Raw genomic sequence first — 17,682 nt, 5'->3', positions numbered from 1 at the left:
TGTGGCTCGTTCGGCGTTTGCGTGTTTCAAATTGGATTTTATTAATGGACGGGTTGGAGTGTAATGTTTATCCCTTCAAATTTAAGAATACGTATAACTCAGTTTGATATCATCAAGTTACGTTAAATGAGTACCTGTAAGTACAGATGGTTGCATGTGAGTATTTGTCTAATTTGTTTTATAACAAAAAATTAATCGTTAATTTACTGACATCAATCTACATTCAAGAAAATATAACTATATAAATCACAAAACTTTTTCTAGCACACAAGTCCATAAGTATACGGAGGTTTTCAATTTTCGTATCGAAAATAGACATGCAAGACCTATGAAATCGCAATATTTACAACACACTTTCCCATACATAAGCATCCGTAAAGATCCGGGTTTTCGGTCCGGTAGCGGGATTGGGTGCGGCGTTAAGCAATAAACACAGTAATAAACACAATACACTAGTAGATGACACCGAGTTTGACTGACTTTATGATTTTAGAAAATATCACCTAAGACTGTGCTTTAGAATGATTTTAACATGATTTACACACATCTGAACACTCCCATTAATTGATCACCACAACTTTTTTCACCTATAAGGTCTTTTAAATATTTACAAACTTAAATGCCAGTACCAATAGATCGAAATCTGCTACCCCAAGAATCTTATAAAACACGGATCTTCACTGCTAAGGCCAAAACTTCCGTTTGTTTCTATTGTAAATTTTCTCATTTATCTTAAACTACTTTCAAGGGAACTTCCATGCAATAAATTCATCGTCTGTCTAATCAATCTCGAATACCACACACGTGGTTTTTTTAACTTGTAACGTTTACAATGTACCCTTGATATAATGCCACCGTTTGTCCGGGAGAAAACATGGCATTAAATCCAGAGTGGCATTATAACCAGGTAAGACAGTTAGATGCCCTATGCAATCAAAAAGGTGATTGAATTTAAATCTCCTCTAGTGAACATTGAATGACTGGATATTTCCAGCAACACGTGGCCGCTGGTGACGTCTTGTTGTAGTTCGCTGGAAGTGTATTGTCGCATGATTGTGTTATCCAATCAAGGATTACTGCATGCCGCAATGAGATGAAAGAGCAGGATTTCTGTTCTCATACGTGTGTTTCTAACGCAAAATAAGGCAAATGAAGTAGCATCGTGAGTATACTGATCAAAGTCTTACACCTCGCAAAATTTTATCTTCGCATTTATGGTATTGACTGTTCAATCTCAAAATTTTATCGACGCAAAAATGTCCTGGTTTACAGTACTTAAAGCGTTGGTGAGTTTGGTCAATTAATCTGAGTTATGAAACTTTCAATTAAACAATTCATTTATGTAAACTAGATGCAGACAGTGTAATTGGAATTATAACTGTCGGGGAAATGATCTCGAAAATCACATTTGTTCCAAAACCTTTTGGCAAATGGTATTATATCCACTTTCATATTATTTCCAGGGCATTATATAGGCGAGAAATCCTTTCTGGCAAAGACATGGCATTATATCCAGGGGGGCATTATATCCAGGGTGCATTAAAACCAGGGTGCATTATAAACAAGATGTATAATGAACGAAAACGGAAACTGACATTGAACTTTGACACGGATGAACGTAAGTGTACTGTTGTGCTTTGGTATTCGGGATTTTGCTATTACCTTCAGTAAAACAAGAAAAGCCTTTAAAGGCTATGGCAAACGCCTTTAACCTATAACCTAACACCTCAACCATTTCAACTGGGATGAACCATTCTGCATGCAGCACGCTATTTTATGAAAACGCTATCATGCACGCGTGTGGGGTCACGTGGCCACAATTTCATGTGCCTAACCACCAACTCGTATGTAGAATAATTTTTGGCGACTAACAAACAAACTCACGTTTACAGTCCTTGAGAGATAAGCATTATTCGGCTCACAAATGTTGAACGTGAACGCATATTTGGCATGCACCAGGCATGCATCAGGCATGCAGGTGACATGAAATGCAGTAGACGGTCAGTTCACAACCTGAGAACACGTTTGAATCAAACAGGTATGACATCTGATCGCCAAAGCTCAGAATGATCTCCATTAGAATGCAGGTGGCTTGTACCACTGAAATCAAAAGGTACCCACTGTGTATCTTTTGACTCTGGAGGGTGCATCAAGCATACCTAGCACCTAAATGCCCAATTCTGTTTTCACGGACGCTCAATACCAGATTAATCCAAAAGCAAAACACTTCCTGCATGGATGTGTTTGGGATATAAAGTAAAGGGTTTTTCTGTACTTGTGTGTATGTGTGTATCTGCATTCTTTCCTTTCGTAAACTCCACACAAGTTGGTAAACGACGCAGAAAAAATGGTCACCAGTCTTATGATTAAGTTAAGGCAGTTGTATACACTGTCGAAGTGATGTCATGCCGCGATGCCATGCCTGTCAATTTCTTCCTTAGCATCAATTTAACCCTCTCCGTACAGATGAAGCTACATAAAATGTAGAAACCCTGAAGTCCATTCATAATGATGAAGATATACCAAAGGGAAGGTACATTTGCAAAGCCCGCAATGAAACTAAATCCCCATGTAAGACCCATTATTATGAACAGCTTACTGTAGATGACAAACCGGGATTTGTCATTCCCAGTACTTGACACGTTCTTTGAAAGCTTGAGACTCTTCTCGATGTTGTAGTACGTAATCACGAAAGAGATTGTGTTGGCTGCAACGCTGAGACCAACCGGTAGCCCGAACACTAAGAGTGATGCTGAGGAATTAGCGATCCAGCATACTTCGGATGCTCCGTAACCAATATCAAAACCAGGGACATTAAGGAGATCAATAAAAACCGAAACACCAACGATGACTGCTGGGATGCCGAATGCAAGGAGACTAAACAGTGCATACGTTGTGTCAGCCCTGCGTGAAAGCGCCTGTTTTGTTTTGCTTTGGAAAGTATGAGCCAAACTCATAGACATGACTGTCATCCACATGAAGGAGCAAAGCCAGGAGAAGTGCAGAGTGATGGCAAGAGCCTGACACAGCCATCCCGTGGGCAGGTGAATGAGCAGCAGAAGAGTCTGAGCAAGAAGCAGGGTGGCGGACAAAGACATGGTTAGACGACCTGGTAGATTTCTCAGCTCAGGTAGAAGTGAATACACGACTACTGTGGTCAATAGACTGACCATGGAAACACCAGACGTCACATAGGTCAGAATGCCCTGAATGTGATCGTATTTAAAGAATATTAGAATGTTGCTCTTGGGTCGAGAGTGGTTAAACGTGTTGCAGGCGTATACCTTTTCTTCAAGTATGAAGAAGGAATCTTCTTCAAGCACTTGGTCAGAGTGGATAGCTTTTAGTTCAGCACTATCTAGCTCAAAATCGGAACGATTAAGAATGCTAAAATCACAGTTTAGAGGAATACCACAAATCATGGATTCGGCAAGGATTGCAGTCGTATTATCGTACTGAATAACAAACCCTATCCTCTCCAGTAGGTAAAGAGTGTCACTGTCATGAACATACATTGTTTCATTGTTTGTGGTCAAGGATGCATTTTGTAAGGTAATGGATTTCCCTTTAATGCACGTGAAATTCTGCATATACCCATTCGATAAGAATACATCTGATACGGTTTGAGGGTCGGCGCTGCTTTCTTTGTGAAACAATTTTCTTATTTGCGTTAGCTCATGCACGAGTATCGCCAGTGTTAAATCCGAATGTGTTATTATTTCAATACCGAAATCAATACGCGAATAGAGAATATGATCAGTGGCATCGTCTTCGTTAAATAATGAAGAGGTTGATATATTAGAGACGAGAAATTGCAAACCTGTGATAAAATCTTCAACAAAGGTAATATTCATAGAATACTTTAACTTTGTCCCAGTCATTTCGTCATTTCCAAAATTAATTGAGAAATTAAGATAAAAGTGACCAGGAGTTACTTGATGTGGGACAAAATAGAGTGTCTCACTCAGAATATTAGTTCCATTAAAGACGCAAGATCCGTTGACAGCAACATTGCCCTTTTGACACAGCAGTTTTCTACAAATGTCATAATAATGGTCAAAGACTTCGTCCACCTTGCAGTTTCCTGGAGGAATAATCATTTGATTTTTTCCAGGCTGCACACCTTGTGTATTGAAGCTAAACAGGATTTTTAGGCCGCCTGACTCAATATTTGCACCGCCATATCCATTGGCAATCTGTGAGATTGGTTGTAGTTCAGGGCAAGTTACGTCCATCTGATTCAAGTCCTTTTGTTGTACTAAGATGTCATGGGGGTTTCTGTAGCGCTGTCCAGCCATGTTTACCATGTTGTGGTAGCTCCTGCACATCAGAACGTTAAGATCGACATCCTGTTCAGTGTGTGAGCAGCTGTCCAAACCCCGTTCGTGGCATGTTCTTACCTTTGTGTCTTCTGTTGGTGTACTGTTGATTGTGCAATTGCCGGATTTGAGTTCATCCAATAATCTTGCATAGCTATCAGGATTGGTGTGCGGGCAAACAGCACTTGTGTTCCATTGTAGCAAATCTGTTACTTCAAACCCATGACAAATGCCACAGTAGACGTTACGGAATATCACTTCTGGACTTTGTTTCAGTGTCACTGGGGAACTAGTAAGGGGAGTCATTGTTTCAGTTGTACATTTGTCGGCTACACGTGAATTAGTATTGTGGGGACATTTAGAAATCATCCAATAACCATTGGTCCCAACATCAAACCCTTCACCCTTTTGACAGGATCTGAACATAAAGACTAGCATTTTTGCTTCGAAAGAAGAAGTGTCATTCATTAAACTTTTCGTCGCTGTATAAACATCATTCAAATTTGACACATTCGAGAACAGAGTTGACAAATTAGTATCGTGACATTCAGAGAAGAAATCATAGCAACAGTCCCCATAAATTATACACATTTCGTCACAATGACATATTTTCGGGCCTCCAGAAGCCCCTGCAAGTGTTCCCCAGTGTATGTCATCAGATAACCATCCATCACCTTTCATGAGCAACTCAAATTCTTCAGTGCCCAACCTATTTTCTTTCCAGCATCGTTCATTGCAACTCTCAAAGTTGCAGGACAAATTCGAGTTAAGATCTGAAAAGAAAGGGTACATTTCTGTGCATGAATCACTTAAATATCTGGTACGTTATTGCTAGATTCTAGTAAGTGAAATTCCATGGTTTCGAAAATATTTAGACTGTAATGAACCAACCTATTTCACCCCTTTTTCGCTCCAACATTGCGGATTTTGTATGACTTAAATGAAATTTTACCTTGCTTACAGCTTTCAGAAAACGTTCGAGAGCGGATCTATGTACTGTCGTATTGGGCATGGTCAAAATAGATTTGCTTAAAGTCAACATACACTCATTTTCTCAATCATTTATTGCATCTCTACTCGGGGCGACCCAAAAGTAGCCGACCTCACCTAGATCATGATAAAAATTCAGCTGTTTTTATGTTTTAATTTTATACATATTATCTGTCAACCTCAAGCAAAATGGTTTTGCTATATTCTAGCCTGAAGATCCCCATTTTCCCCAGTTTCTACCTTGGTACCACGCACAAAACGCAAAACCTGCAATAATTGCATCACAAACTTTAGGAAATAAAATATGAAAGAAACATTTATGGTATTTGTGTATGGGATAGGTCAAGGTCCGCTAGAACGGAACTTGCATAAAAATGCAATTGCATAACAAAAGCAATTTGAAACATGGCTTGTTATAAATGGTTTCAAACTAAAACTGAATGGACACAGAAATCTCAGCTGTCAATATATTATAAACAATGACAGCTTGAATACCTGGACAAAATGTCTTTAAAACCCTACAACAGACGTGTCCTTAAAATACTGACACGTCTATATCTAAACCAAGCAATCCAAATCTTTGACTGTTGATTATGACGGAAAATCGTGCAATTAGGAGATAAACATCATATGTGTTGGCCAATTTTCGGGTGTTTTTGAGTATTTGAAGTACGGGAATGCATTAAAAATTTTGGAACCGACGGCGTCAGCAGGAAGTTTCAAAATGAAATATTCCCGTGCTTCAAATACTCAGTAACACCCATGATGTTTATCGACATTGTAAACAAAAAAGTAAACCAATGGGGTTTTACTGTCTGCAGTCGTTTACATCGAGTAGGGGTACGACAGTGAAGTGTCATCAGCTGGCTGTTTCAACTGGTTCCCATGGTAGAATCTGGAGTTGCTCATTTGTGACGTCATTCTAAATTTACGTCTCAATATGATTTGAAGGGCGTCACCAAAGTGGATGACACAACAAAACAACGTGTCAATACGCAGTGAACAGTCTTGCAGTTTCCTGGAATCTAATACCATTTGTTTTTCAACCAATCAGATTACAGAACACAGTAACTTTTGGTTTACAATAACTATTCTAAACATATTTGTCTTACATAATCTGAGCGTATACCGTTATCCAAGAGGTACCAAATGAAAGATCGTTGTTCTTTTTGTGCAATTGTGTTGGAAAGTGTTGTGTTGAGTAATATCTCGTGACCGACATTACTCACATGTGAAATTTGAAATTTTGGATGTGACTTTGCTGATGCTTCCGTCAGAATACAACGGGAACTTTTCAAGCACTGGACAAAGTGGTAATTGGATTTTGAGTACTAAGTATCCACGTGGTAATTTGATGAGTTAGTTGATACACAGACATGTCCTGACTCAGTCAGTTTGTCTTGTTAGTATAAAAGTAATCTGATAACATTTTATTGATAACATTTTGAAACACTCAGAGACACTCAGTTGAATTAAAATGATTATCAAAAATTGTAATTCTCTTTCGCAGTCGGTTTTGATATTTTACCTGGCACAAACAGAGGAATATTTAGAAGCACCTTTCACGTAGCACCTTTCACGTGTGTATGATGACTCTTGCTATGTAGTTTCACAATGCCTGACCCATCTAAAAACTAAATTGATCTCAAAGGTTTACCATTTATTTTCATGTTAGTTTCACAATCCTCACGTAAATATTTAGTTATAAATTAATAAAATGTGTTTTAGGTTTGTGTCGGAAAAACTTTTGAATGAGCGAGTGAATTGGGTTTTTCGCCGTGTGTAGCAATATTCCAGCAATATCATGGCGAGGCACACCAAAAATGGGCTTAACACATTGAACCGAAGTGAGGAATGAAACCCGGACCTTCGGTTTGATGATTGAACGCGTTTACCATTGAGCTAGCCCACCGCCCAAACACTTTTGACTGCTGTTGACAGGACCCACGATGGATTGCACGAGATAAGTAGTTTTATTCAAAGTGCTTTTCAATAATGGTATATTAACTGCTACTTCATCTGATATGAGTTGATGATTCATTCGATACATAAAGAATGAAAACAACAAGTGTTAGAAAACGTAAAGATAGATCATCGTTGGTACAATATAATCTCTCAAGAAATAAATAGGTGTAGGTGTGTGTGTGTTCTTTTGTTTGTTTGTTTGTTTTTTTGTTTTGTTTTTGTTTTTTTTTTGGGGGGGTTGGGGTTTTTTTTGTTTTGTTTTTTTTTTGGTTTTTTGGAGGGGTGTAAGGGACTGGGTATTCATTTTCACCAGAACTAAACCTGCTTGAACGAAATATGCATACTTAGTACTTTGTGGCTTGGAGAAATATAGCTAAAATACATGCTGGAAAATAGTAGCATGACTATAACGCCTTTTTGACATAGGCACACACTGTCACTGCCGTGGGCGTTAGTTTTATACAGAGGTAATGGATTTACCTCAGAATAAGACGGATGACAACAGTCAAAGCCGTACTGCGGGCGCTCCAAATAACCTGACTTTGCTACTCGAGTTGATCTTCAGTAACCTATGCTTGTCGTAAGTCGAGGCTAACAGGATCGTTGCATTCGTGACCAACTCGTGTTTTTTGGGGACAATGCCAAAAACGATTCGTGCCCCTTTGGAAGGATTTCATTCATTTTAAAGAACTAAACCTCCTTGAACTAAAAGGTTGTTATATAATGTTAATTATTACCAGTGGTTCACCTTATATTCCAAATAACATTCCTGACTGGGGTTTAATATTCACAAATGGGATATGTTTCACTGAATATGCAAGACAAACAAAAAATTACAAAGAACTCCGCTGCATTAAATTCCAAAGCAGAAATTCAAAATGATATTGAAATATTTCTCAAAATGAACATTAATGTAACTGCCATACCTCAAGTGGAATTTTAATTGAATTCGCTGAAGCACGTATGAATCACCAAAATAAAGATAAGACAAAATTATTCCCAGAGATGTGAAATATATGCCAAAGATCAACGTTTAAAGTTGATTACTTAAATACAAGTATAATATTATTGTTTGAACTCGTATCAGTTTATAATTACATTTACTGAAATTGGAGTAACCACAACAAGCCCGCATGTCGTTAGAAATGCATTCACTTGGACCAGTGAGAGCCCTTATGTCAACAAACGTAGGTTCGTGTGTTTGAATCTCTCACCTTCTTATTCTTTTCAAACACTTCCTATCAGAGAGCACAATTCTGTTCAGTTACGTTCTGAGTACTTTCAGAAAGACGAAATATATGTTTCATGACTTTTTTAAGAAACAAGGTAATGCCATAAAGGATTTAGGTAGTGAGCATTATTTTTATCAAAGCACTGTAGCGATTACGCACATAAGCATCGACAGGGACACGAGTCTTCTTGGCGTGTTACGGAAAGGGGCGAGTAGTGACGAATGGATGATTGTCCTATCAAACGCGAGACGGAATTAACCAGAGACAAATAAATTTCAACTTGTGCAATTTGTTTTAATTTAACAATACAAAGAAAATGATCGCTTTGTGTTCATGGTTTTGTGGCTTCATGTATGAAAGAGATGAACACAACTGTTACTTCACTTTTACTGCACAAAATAAAGAAATATGCTGCAGTAATATAAATCGCCTGGCACCAGAAAGTACTGATTAGCAGACGAACGACACGACATCAGAAATAAACATGGTCTGAAATAAAATGTACAACCGTAAAAAGTAATTGTATGACACTAACAGATTCATTGGATAACACATGTGCCATTTTCATGTTCACCTTGGCTTTCTTGACACTTTCCTGTAAACAAATGGACAGAAATATAATTATATATTAAAACCACCAACAGAAAATGTTTCATTTCTGCAAAACAAACGTCTGCATCACACACAGTTCGGTTTGTTTGCACCTTCAAACATAACCTAATGAACATCTTGAACAGATTGGGACCCGTGAAGGTCCCGGGGTAGAATAGGCCTTCAGCAACCCATGCGTGCCATAAAAGGCGACTATGCTTGTCGTAAGAGGCGACTAACGGGATCGGGTGGTCAGACTAGCTGACTTGGTTGACACATGTCATCGGTTCCCCATTGCGCAGATCGATGCTCATGTTGTTGATCACTGGATTGTCTGGTCCAGACTCGATTATTTACAGACCGTCGCCATATAGCTGGAATATTGCTAAGTGCGACGTAAAACTAAACTCACTAACTCACTAACTAACTTGAACAGATTGGCAATAATAAAAAAAGTTTCCTTTTTTCAACACATCCAAGAATGATTCGAACATTCTCATTCGGTCCTCTTGTATCTTTGTAATAATTTACAAGACTCTTTGCTGATTTTTATTTTGTTATTGTAGAAATGTTGAAATGTCACCCTTAACATCAGACTATACTTTCTTCCGGGGCTTTCTGTGTGTGACAGACAAGACTTGCATCATTTTCATCTGAACTAGAATCAGTTTTTCCTTCCAAATTTCTCTTTTTTCGTCTGTGGCAGGTTTGATAACACTGTACTTTCGGCATGTGAACAAACATCTCATGCAATCGTTCATAGAATGGACAGCTTTTTCGGTTGTTCCCAGAGGTGTCGTTGTGATCTCGATATTTCTTGTTTATATTCTTCGATTTTTGTTGTACTTGTACACTTGTCATGTTTTTGTTCATGAATCCCCTGGAAGTTTTCTGGTAATTTCAAACAAAATCTCTTATTTCATATGCTTCTCGGGATTGAATTTGGCCTCAGATTCCTGGTACAAATCAACCAGTCTGTGGACAGCATGCGCAGCGATGGCTAGGTGTTTGTTCTACGATCAACGTCTTGCGAATGCTGAAATGTATACAGCCGAGATGAAAATCAGTGTATGTAATGAAAATGACGTATATATTTGAACAAAGGTATCAAGGGACACAAGCAGAGAGAGAAACTGACAGACGCACGGACATTTGTGTAGAACTATTATGACAGCATTAACCTCAAAGAGATTTGGTCGTACGTAGACATTGTTTATTTCTGGGAATAGCATGAAAGAATGTCAGCAATTTTAAAAGGGGTAATAGCTAAACACATGCCTGCATGCATACATACATACATACATACATACATACATACATACATACATACATACATACATACATACATACATACATACATACATACATACATACATACAATCATACATACATACATACATACATACATACATACATACATACATACATACATACATACATACATACATACATACATTCATACATACATACATACATACATACGTACATACATTCATACATACATACATTCATACATTCATACATACATACATTCATACATACATACATACATACATACATACATACATACATACATACATTCATACATACATACATACATACATACATACATACATACATACATACATACATTCATACATACATACATACATACATTCATACATACATACATACATACATACATTCATACATACATTCATACATACATACATACATACATACATACATACATACATACATACATTCATACATTCATACATACATACATTCATACATACATACATTCATACATACATACATACATACATACATACATACATACATACATTCATACATACATACATACATACATACATACATACATACATACATACATACATACATACATACATTCATACATTCATACATACATACATACATACATACATACATTCATACATACATACATACATACATTCATACATACATACATACATACATACATACATACATACATTCATACATACATACATACATTCATACATACATACATACATACATACATTCATACATACATACATACATACATACATACATACATACATACATACATACATACATACATACATACATACATACATTCATACATACATTCATACATACATACATACATACATACATACATACATACATACATACATACATACATACATACATACATACATTCATACATACATACATTCATACATACATACATACATACAAACATACATACATACATACATTCATACATACATACATACATACATACATACATACATACATACATACATACATACATACATACATTCATACATACATACATACATACATACATACATACATACATACATACATACATACATACATTCATACATACATACATACATACATACATACATACATACATACATACATACATACATACATACATACATACATACATACATACATACATTCATACATACATACATACATACATACATGCATTCATGCATACATACATACATACATTCATACATTCATACATACATACATACATACATACATACATACATACATACATACATACATACATACATACATTCATACATTCATACATACATACATACATACATTCATACATACATACATACATACATACATACATACATACATACATACATACATACATTCATACATACATACATACATACATACATACATACATACATACATACATACATACATACATACATACATACATACATACATACATACATACATACATACATACATACATACTGGAAATTTGAGTTGTGGCTTCAGTACCGTTCACGTTTCAAAATTAAGCAGCCGATTAAACCAAAACAACGATGAATTTGCTTACCTGTCCTTGACTTTCGTCTCCGCCATGTTTGTTGTGAGAGTACACGAAACCGAAACCTGCCTCGGAGATGGTTTCGAAGTTTCAGAACCCAGTTTCAGGTTTCGACGTGATCGAGTGCATAGTTTTCCAGAAACAAAGACCGGGTTAACATAATCGAACAGGCCCTGGCTACAGTGGTTGAAGAACTACCTCCGTGCAACATTTCTATCGGCCATTCCCCTCTGCTCGGTCGTTAGTCTAGGCATCGTTTGTGTGGCGTTTGCACCCTCTATCGTGAATACTGAACTATTTTTTGACACTAACATTTATCAGGGATACCCTTAAGAGTGAAATGCATACTCTCTGATCAGAACGGTCGATGCACGTGCTATAATTATGGTTTTGTTACACTGTGTGTGTGAGGTGGGGAGGGAGAGAGGGAGGGTTGTGTGAATACTTCGTACGGACGTCAAATCGCATGACGTCAAGTCCTCTGGGATCATTACGTCATTTTACCATTAACGTTCCATAAACACGAACGCTTACTTTTATGACTCGAACGTTGCTTTCTTTTGTTGTTCAGTTTAGTTTGACTATTCTTGAGTACGGCATAAAAATAACCTCGCCCACTTTATTTTGCGGTTCCGAACCAAAGTCCAAAAGTACGACTTTGACTTCATGCCATCTGCCTCATTTTATGGCTAAATCTATTTATAGGAGATGCTTGGGGGGTTTCATGGGTTTTTCATATCCCCTTTTTAGATATAGTGCTAAAGCCTCGAGAGTGATGTTATATGCCTGTATCCTAGTAATAGCCCTTGTAGTATCTTGATCGTCTAACACAACCATATTAATATTAAAAACTCATTCACATTGTCTGAGAGGCCTGAGGGGTAGATATCTGCGATGTCCGACCGACCAGATATCACCACATCTGTTATGGGCTAAAACTGGTGTTCAGAAGTGACTTCAGATTTCACTGTCTGATATGGTCAGATGCACATGAAAAACACTGTCTTCTTGTGTTCAGTCACACCACCTAAACAGACGGAAATTATGTTGGGAAGCAAGCTCTACTCACCCACGGGATCGAGGAACGTCGTGTTGTCTCTGTCTCCGATAGGGGGCACCTGCACGCTTGGTGTGGGTCCACTCTTCGTGGCATGGAAACACGCCAGCAGCACCCACAGAACCCAGCTAAACGGGCTGGCACCTGCAAACAGGCAATGGATACTTGTCATGAATATCATTGTTCATTTAGGTGAATACTAATTATCAAAACTCTTCATGCGGACATTGAAGACAATTTGGATCGTTTGTTGTTTAACACCGCTGTATCCTGGATATTTGACGGCGGTCTGGAAATAGACGAGTCTGGACCGAACAATCAATCCAGTGATCAACAGCATGAGCATCGGTCTACGGAATTAAGGTACGTGTCAACCAAGTCAGCGTGTCCGACCACCCGATCCCACAAGATGCCTCTTACGACAAGCATTGGTTGCTGAAGGCCAGTTTTATCGCCGATCTACAGGGGCCGTGAAAGCTTTAAAGTTGGTTGGCCATACACTGGTAATAGCTAAAGATAGTTATAAACCATGTGGCCAACGGCATTAAACAACACGCCTAGCATAGATATAGATCACTCTATCCCGTTAGGCGCCTCTTTTGACACAAAATGGGTTACTGAAGATCAATTCTATGCCAAATCTTCACGGGTAATACCAACAGCTGGATGGATGGTAAAACTCCGGCTTCGGTCCATGCAGGTAGCAAAAGTACTCTAAGGCCCCATGATGCCTTGTGTGGTGATCTACCGTCATTGATCCCGTTTTAAAATTGTATCGCCCGAAATAGTGGTATATTTTGAAGTTACATGCCAATCATAATTTTTACACTGTGATATTATACTTGCTTTACTGTCCTTTGTAGGGGGATTTTAAAATGGAGTGAGTGAGTTTCGTATTGTGCCACTTTTAGCAATGTTACAGCAATACCATGGCGAGGAATGCCAGTAATTTGGTTCACATATTCTAACCATGTAGGGTGAGGGTGAAGGGTGAGTTTAGTTTTACGCCGCACTTAGCAGCATTCCAGCCATATGGCGGCGGTCTGTAAATAATCGAGTCTGGACCAGACAATCCAGTGATCAACAACATGAGCATCGATCTGCGCAACTGGGAACCGATGACATGTGTCAACCGAGTCAGCGACCCGACCCCATTAGTCACCTCTTACGACAAGCACAGCCGCCTTTTATAGCGAGCATGGGTTACTGAAGCCCTATTGTACCCTGGGACCCTCATGGGTCTTCTCTTGTAGGGAATACAACCCAGTCTTCGAGGTAACGACCGCTTTAACCACTAGGCTACCCCGCTGCTCCTTTTGGAAATGGAGCTTTACTTGTTATGAATATATATCGTTTTAGTAATGACATAACTGAAACATTGCCAACGAGCCTGGAAATATACCTCATTCACTGACTCACGAATACCCAGTTTTGACTAAACCACTTGCCTGGCAAACGGCTTCGCCCGACCATGTCCCGCCTTCCTAGAAAGCCAGCGCTGCAAGAACTACCGGCTGGCACTCTGGCTGTTTGAAACCATTACACATGTGGCGTATGTACATGTCTAAATGTAGGCGCTGGTACAATTACACTGATTTCATCAATCAATAAGAACCTTTTACTGTTAAGATGTAGAATAACATCACTCTGAAGTCTGATTGTGACGGAATGGTGTTTTTGGTAGAATCAGATCCAATGAAACCATTAGTGCAACTGCTTGAGTCAACATGTTCCCAAAAAGGAAATACTGGCAACACATACAACAGTGGAAGTTAATATCCTACCAATTCCGTCAAACGCCATTCTGGTAATTACGTTAGGGAAAGCAAACTTGTTCAACATCTTCAAAACCGTTCATATTTACAATACCTGATGGGACATTGCTGGTACATACTGATGACTGGAACTACAACGGGTCACCAGATGTTTCAGACATTTCAGGGTTGGTGGAGAAGCCCAGTGGTTAAAGGGCTCGCTCGAAGACCCGGGTTTGATTCCCCACATGAGTGCGTGAAGTCTATTTCTGGTGTCCCCGGCAGTGATATTGCTGGAATATTGCTAAAAGAGGCGTAAAATCATCCTAACTAACTCACTCATAGTTCTGTACGAAAAGAGGCGTAAAGCCAAACTCACTCGGACCGTTCAGGTCATCATATTTACGGTATATTTACCCTCAACATTACTACAACATTGATTAATGTTCTCGTAATCGTTGAGTGCAGGTTTCTGGATTACCTCGGGTTTACGTTAGGGATTTTGTGTATTTAATCTTCACAGTTATCTCTGACACGATGATGTGCTGATAAAGCAGACGGACGCTGGGTAACTAACAGTGGCCTGTTCACAATAAATCACTCAGACAAAAACAGTGAAAAAATAATAGAAGTTGCTTTGAAGTATGCCGTCCAGGATGAGCACACACGTTGTCCACCAAGATTGGGTTTTGCAGCTGTGAAATCAGCACATTAATGCTATAACTAAAAGCCTCTGTCGTGACAATCAGATCAAGGCACACAGTGAACAATAACAATGAGTTAATGCGTGCATCATTTAGAGTATACCTTGCTCTTCATTCCCATAAATGAAATTTACTAGTAAATGCACATTAAAAGCTCATGGGCATTTGTTTTCAGTGCCGGTAACATCCTATCCTCTGTTAAAAGCGCCTGTTATCGTGAACAGATCCCTATAGTTGATCGTAAGATCCGAACGCAGAGAAACTTTACTCAGCCTGCCCAGAGACGTTTAATTCAATTTGGACGATGGCGAGTGAGTGATTTTTATCAATTCTTAAACACATGAGTAATATATTTTCGAAATCATTTTCAGCAGTTAATCTTATATTCTGCCAAACACCGGGTGTCATCACATTATAAATTTGTTTTGTTCCCAGAACGGCTTCATGAGCACCTTCACGAGACATTGTAGATCCTATTTATATTTATTTATATTAATGTATATTTTACAGCGTTAACATACAAATCATATCATACAAATATTCTCCTCGATATTCGTATGTCAAACTCAAACTACAGGTCGTATCATCAATCGCAACTCCCTGGGGAAAATACAGCCGATGCTCGTAATGTTGATAACTGAATTGCTTCTGTCATCTTTTTTCACTAATGAATAATATGCTTTTGAATTCGTTTTCAGCGGTTTTACCTTTATTCTGATGCCGCAATAGTATGAAAATATTTAGTCTGATTAACGGCTTCGTGAGCATGTCCTTTACAACAGATGGCAACGCATATGTGCACCATTGAACTGGCTCATGTGACTGCCGCCATATAGCTGAAATATTCTTGCTAAACTAAACCTACTCACTCACTATTTGGGCATATTTACCACTGCACTTCTATGTCGTTATCGTTGACGTTACGTGGCGTTCGTCACTGCACTTTTAGTACCTCTGTAATATTAAGAGTATTGGATAATGTATTGCTGCTTTCACATGTAATGTCATTGTAATCACTTTGCGGCGATCTGTTTGATTTGTGAAAGTTCCTAACGTAATAACACTGTTGTGTAACAATGTTTAGTTCTTTGTAGGTATTACACTACATTCATTTCGGCTCGGAGTACAATGGTGATCAGCTCCGTTATATTGGGTGACTATGAGCAGTGTGAATCCCTGTTTGCTGTGATTGTCTCAATCTGAAATATAAATGCCAGGCTATGTTGGCCCAGATTGATTGAGTTCAACAGTCCTGATTGGGATCCAATAGCTGTAATCATTATTACAGATTGGGCCCATCCCTGTAATAACGAATTCATGGCTTGTGGTCTCGTATATGTCGGATAGGCAGACTCACTGACTTGATTGACACGAGTAGCAGATATGGTGGGGGTAGGAGTACATCCCTCTGTAGGGTATGCTACAGAGTTAACTGCGGTCCCATTGGTTGTCCTAAGATACGCAACCGGAAGCGGAACGACTCGGCGGCTGTAGCCGTAATATTAAGTACGTCGAACGCGGCCGATATCTAAGTGGAATGGAAGCGTCACATTTTGGACGTGGAGCGACTGCAAGCTACACAAGCCGAGCACGCTGAGAAACGCATGCAAAACACCCATTTCATCAATTATGAACTCCAACGCGAAAACCACGAACGTTCAAAATAGTCGACGACGACAAGGACAATACAACTTGCTCACCGGCAAACGACTCGAACCTCTCGGGGACGAACTTACCCTCTAGCAGCATGACACGCCCTCCCCGGAACAGCAAGACCGGTCCAACTTCATCTTCGTCGTGCTCGAGGTAGCTGCGACAGCGCTGATCGTTCGTCAGTTTGACTAAAACACTAGGAAAACGCACGGCTGTTCTGCATTCAGCTCGCTGACTTGGTTGACACATGTCATCGGTTCCCAATTGCGTAGCTCATGCTGTTGATCAGTGACCTCTGCTGCCGAGACGTAAATGTTATGAACACTGTATATAGCAAGCTCGATGTCTCCAGAACATACGTTTCGCTCGTCAGTTTGACTAAAACACTAGGAAAACGCACGGTTGTTCTGCATTCAGCTTCGCACCTAATGACATACTCAAGGGGCCGTAACTAACCCTGTAGCATAGAATACATGGGGATGTAGTCATACCACCTACCATATCTACTGCTACATGTGTCATTCCATCTCAGTTTCCTT

At 38.9% G+C, this 17,682-nt stretch overlaps 1 protein-coding gene across 1 annotated transcript; it reads right to left on the bottom strand.

Moving 5' to 3' along the window:
- Nucleotides 1-1,966: 1,966 nt before the first annotated feature.
- Nucleotides 1,967-17,392, bottom strand: LOC137255418 (adhesion G protein-coupled receptor E3-like). The gene is made up of 4 exons (XM_067792861.1): nt 17,191-17,392; nt 13,045-13,176; nt 2,600-3,358; nt 1,967-2,100 (listed from the first exon to the last, which is right to left on the bottom strand). Exons 1-4 carry the CDS (start codon nt 17,390-17,392, stop codon nt 1,967-1,969), a joined length of 1,227 nt encoding a protein of 408 aa, XP_067648962.1.
- Nucleotides 17,393-17,682: the final 290 nt, after the last annotated feature.

Source organism: Haliotis asinina, chromosome 11 (assembly GCF_037392515.1).
Source record: "Haliotis asinina isolate JCU_RB_2024 chromosome 11, JCU_Hal_asi_v2, whole genome shotgun sequence".
Lineage (NCBI taxonomy): Eukaryota > Metazoa > Mollusca > Gastropoda > Lepetellida > Haliotidae > Haliotis > Haliotis asinina.
This window is presented reverse-complemented; position numbering and strand designations above follow the sequence as displayed.